Below are 2,940 nucleotides of genomic sequence, written 5' to 3'. Positions count from 1 at the left end.
TATCAAAGCATATGTATTAATAAAATATTAAAAAGTGATTAATTTTCTCAAAATTTTTAACTATTCAATATAATAACTATGACAACTACCTCTTAGTTTTCACACGAAGAAAATGAGGGACAATTTAAGTGTAAGCTGTACTACACAAAGCTATACATTGGATATCAAACAAAAGATCTAAGGTTCACCTAATAACACATAATCTATAAACTTTTTTTACACCGTAACACTTGGAATATAAACTTTCCAAAATATAAATAATACATTTTATTACAAATCAAACATCCCTGTACCAATACAAATAGTTGAACTAAAGGAATATTAATATCATATTTTTTTTTTAAATTATTGTGAATAGATAATATTATATACGGGTTAGAGTACCAAAAATAAATCTATATAAAATATGTAAAATACAACTTAAATATTATAAATATGTAAATGTTTATATTCTTATAGTTGTATGTTCAACGAGAATATAAAAATTATTTATATAAAAATAATTAAAGTTCTAAATGATTTAAATTTAAACTCTAGTCTACTGTAACAAATTATGGTTTTCTAAAGAATTATCTAACAATATTTTGAGTAAAATTAAGGTTAAATATATGTTTTAGTCTCATATTTGTTCCCCATTCTCAATTAGGTCCTCATGTTTTTTTTTGTCCCAATTGTATCCTAATATTTGTAAATTTGAGGAATTAAGCCCTCTCCGTTTTTTTTTTCCCAATTGCATCCTAATATTTGTAAATTTGAGGCAATTAAGCCCTCTCAATTGGCCTACGATGTTAGTGGCCAGTTAACGGAGAGGGCTTAATTGCCTCAAATTTACAAATATTAGGATGTAATTGGGACAAAAAAAAACATGAGGACCTAATTGAGAATGGAGAACAAATATGAGGACTAAAACATATATTTAACCTAAAATTAACGATAACTACAATTTATAAATTATTTCAAATGAAATTATTTTTATGGAACTCAACTATTTATGAATTGTTTTAAACTTAATTATTAGAAAATGGGTTGCTATTCTATTTTACCTATTGTCGGACTGTTATTGGATCATCATCACGCACGAGATGTTTATATAGAAGGGGGTGTGTTGAAAGTTCCATATCGACTAGATATAAAGCCAATTTATAATATATAAGTAAGGTGCAAACCTCACCTTACAAGCCAATTTTGTAAGGTTGAGTTAGACTTTATAACTCACTTCTTAATATTAATTAATTTTAATTAATATTTTGAACAAAATTAATAATAACCACAATTTTCTTTTTGACCTACTCTCATTTTTAAGCATAGTAATAAGTAAAAGAGTAAATATTTCATTTTACCTTTAGACAAATTCCTAAATGTAACCCTTAATGAATATTAAATATCTAAAATTATAAAGAACTAGCTTTCATCGAATATGATTACAACCACAAAAGATTAAGGTGGCATTTGTCGTTGCCGGCCAAACCGTTTCCCATATTCGTTTTTGTTAGCATCCTCATGCAAATATATGTCTATACTTTGATTCTTTCATCACTTTATTTATACAAAGCCAACCATTGAAGAGATGCCCTAATTATTAGTCTCTTTAAAAAAAATGGGTGGTGGGTTTCAAGTTGGAGCAGCTTCAATTACCATAGTTGCTCATTTGTTGTTCATAGCAATAACAAGCCTTTTACTAGTTTGGTTGCTACACTTCCGAGAAGGTGTTGCCTTCTTCAGCTCTTCCAACCCAACCAAGATTTTCAATGTGAGTTGTCGATGAACCATTTAATTGATGATGTTGTTGTGTGATCTGACTTCTGTAACATCATGTTAACATGTCTTGTTTGCTTTTATATGCAGCTCCATCCACTTCTAATGGTGATTGGATTCATTTTAGTTGGTGGAGAAGGTCACCAAATTTCTATTCTTGCCAAATTCGCATGACTTTTCTGTCATCATAATATTAAGCCAATTTTATGATTGATTTTTCAAGTGTGTCCATTTTGTGGTGTAAGTTACATAACAACATTACTTGCAACAGGTATGATGATATACAAGTCTGTGGCTAAAAAAAGGAGGTCAGTGAAAGTGATTCACCTGNTATTACATCTGGTAGCTATGGTGGCTGGAATTCTAGGGATCATAGCAGTTTTCAAATCAAAGAAAGAAGTTGGTCTTCCTAATATGTATACATTACACTCTTGGCTAGGCATGTCAGCAATATGCCTATTTGGTTTACAGGTATATATATACCTATTAATCTATTCATGAATTTGCCCTATTATTGTTTCTATCTTCAAATCATTCCAATGTTGTTGTGATGGTTTTCTGATGATAATTTTTCCTTTTCAGTATATCATAGGGTTCTTCTCTTATTTCTTCCCTGGTGCAGAAATGCATACTAGAGCTTCCCTTCTGCCATGGCATAGGTTTGTGGGCATGGCCATATTCCTTCTTGCAGTTGCCACAGCTGAGACTGGTTTACTTCAATATTTTCAGTTTTTAAACCTTTTTCGTAGCCAAGAGGCTCTCATAGTCAATTTCACTGCTCTCTTGCTCTTCCTCTATGCTTTCTTTGTTGCTCTCTCTGTCACTCTCCCAGCAAATTATTCCTAAGCTACAACATCCTTTCACCAATAAATCCACATTGTAAATCCAAATACTTAAGCAAACTCCACAATTCAATATTTCATTTTCACATTTCCATCACTTATTGTTAGTAGACAAAATCCAAAGTGATGTACCAGAAACATTTTAGAAGGAAGAATTTCAATACTTTTGTAGTATCACTTTTTTCTAATGAAGTATTTTTTTCAATACTTTTTCTTTCCAACTTATTACAGTACGTTTATTTCCTTCTCCTTTTTATCCTTAATACATTATTATTATGATGACTTCATAATTTTCAATAAGATTTTTAAAGTGTGTATTATTAAATAATTAGCTTTTAAACAT

The 2,940-nt window shown here is 29.9% G+C and overlaps 1 protein-coding gene across 1 annotated transcript; it reads left to right on the top strand.

Annotated features, from left to right (window-relative positions):
* The first annotated feature begins 1,597 nt into the window (after window positions 1-1,597).
* LOC106776834 (probable ascorbate-specific transmembrane electron transporter 1) lies at window positions 1,598-2,601 on the top strand. The gene is made up of 4 exons (XM_014664299.1): window positions 1,598-1,750; window positions 1,846-1,894; window positions 2,027-2,226; window positions 2,338-2,601. Exons 1-4 carry the CDS (start codon window positions 1,598-1,600, stop codon window positions 2,599-2,601), a joined length of 666 nt encoding a protein of 221 aa, XP_014519785.1.
* Window positions 2,602-2,940: the final 339 nt, after the last annotated feature.

The sequence above is a fragment of the Vigna radiata genome, chromosome 11 (genome assembly GCF_000741045.1).
Source record: "Vigna radiata var. radiata cultivar VC1973A chromosome 11, Vradiata_ver6, whole genome shotgun sequence".
NCBI lineage: Eukaryota > Viridiplantae > Streptophyta > Magnoliopsida > Fabales > Fabaceae > Vigna > Vigna radiata.
This window is presented reverse-complemented; position numbering and strand designations above follow the sequence as displayed.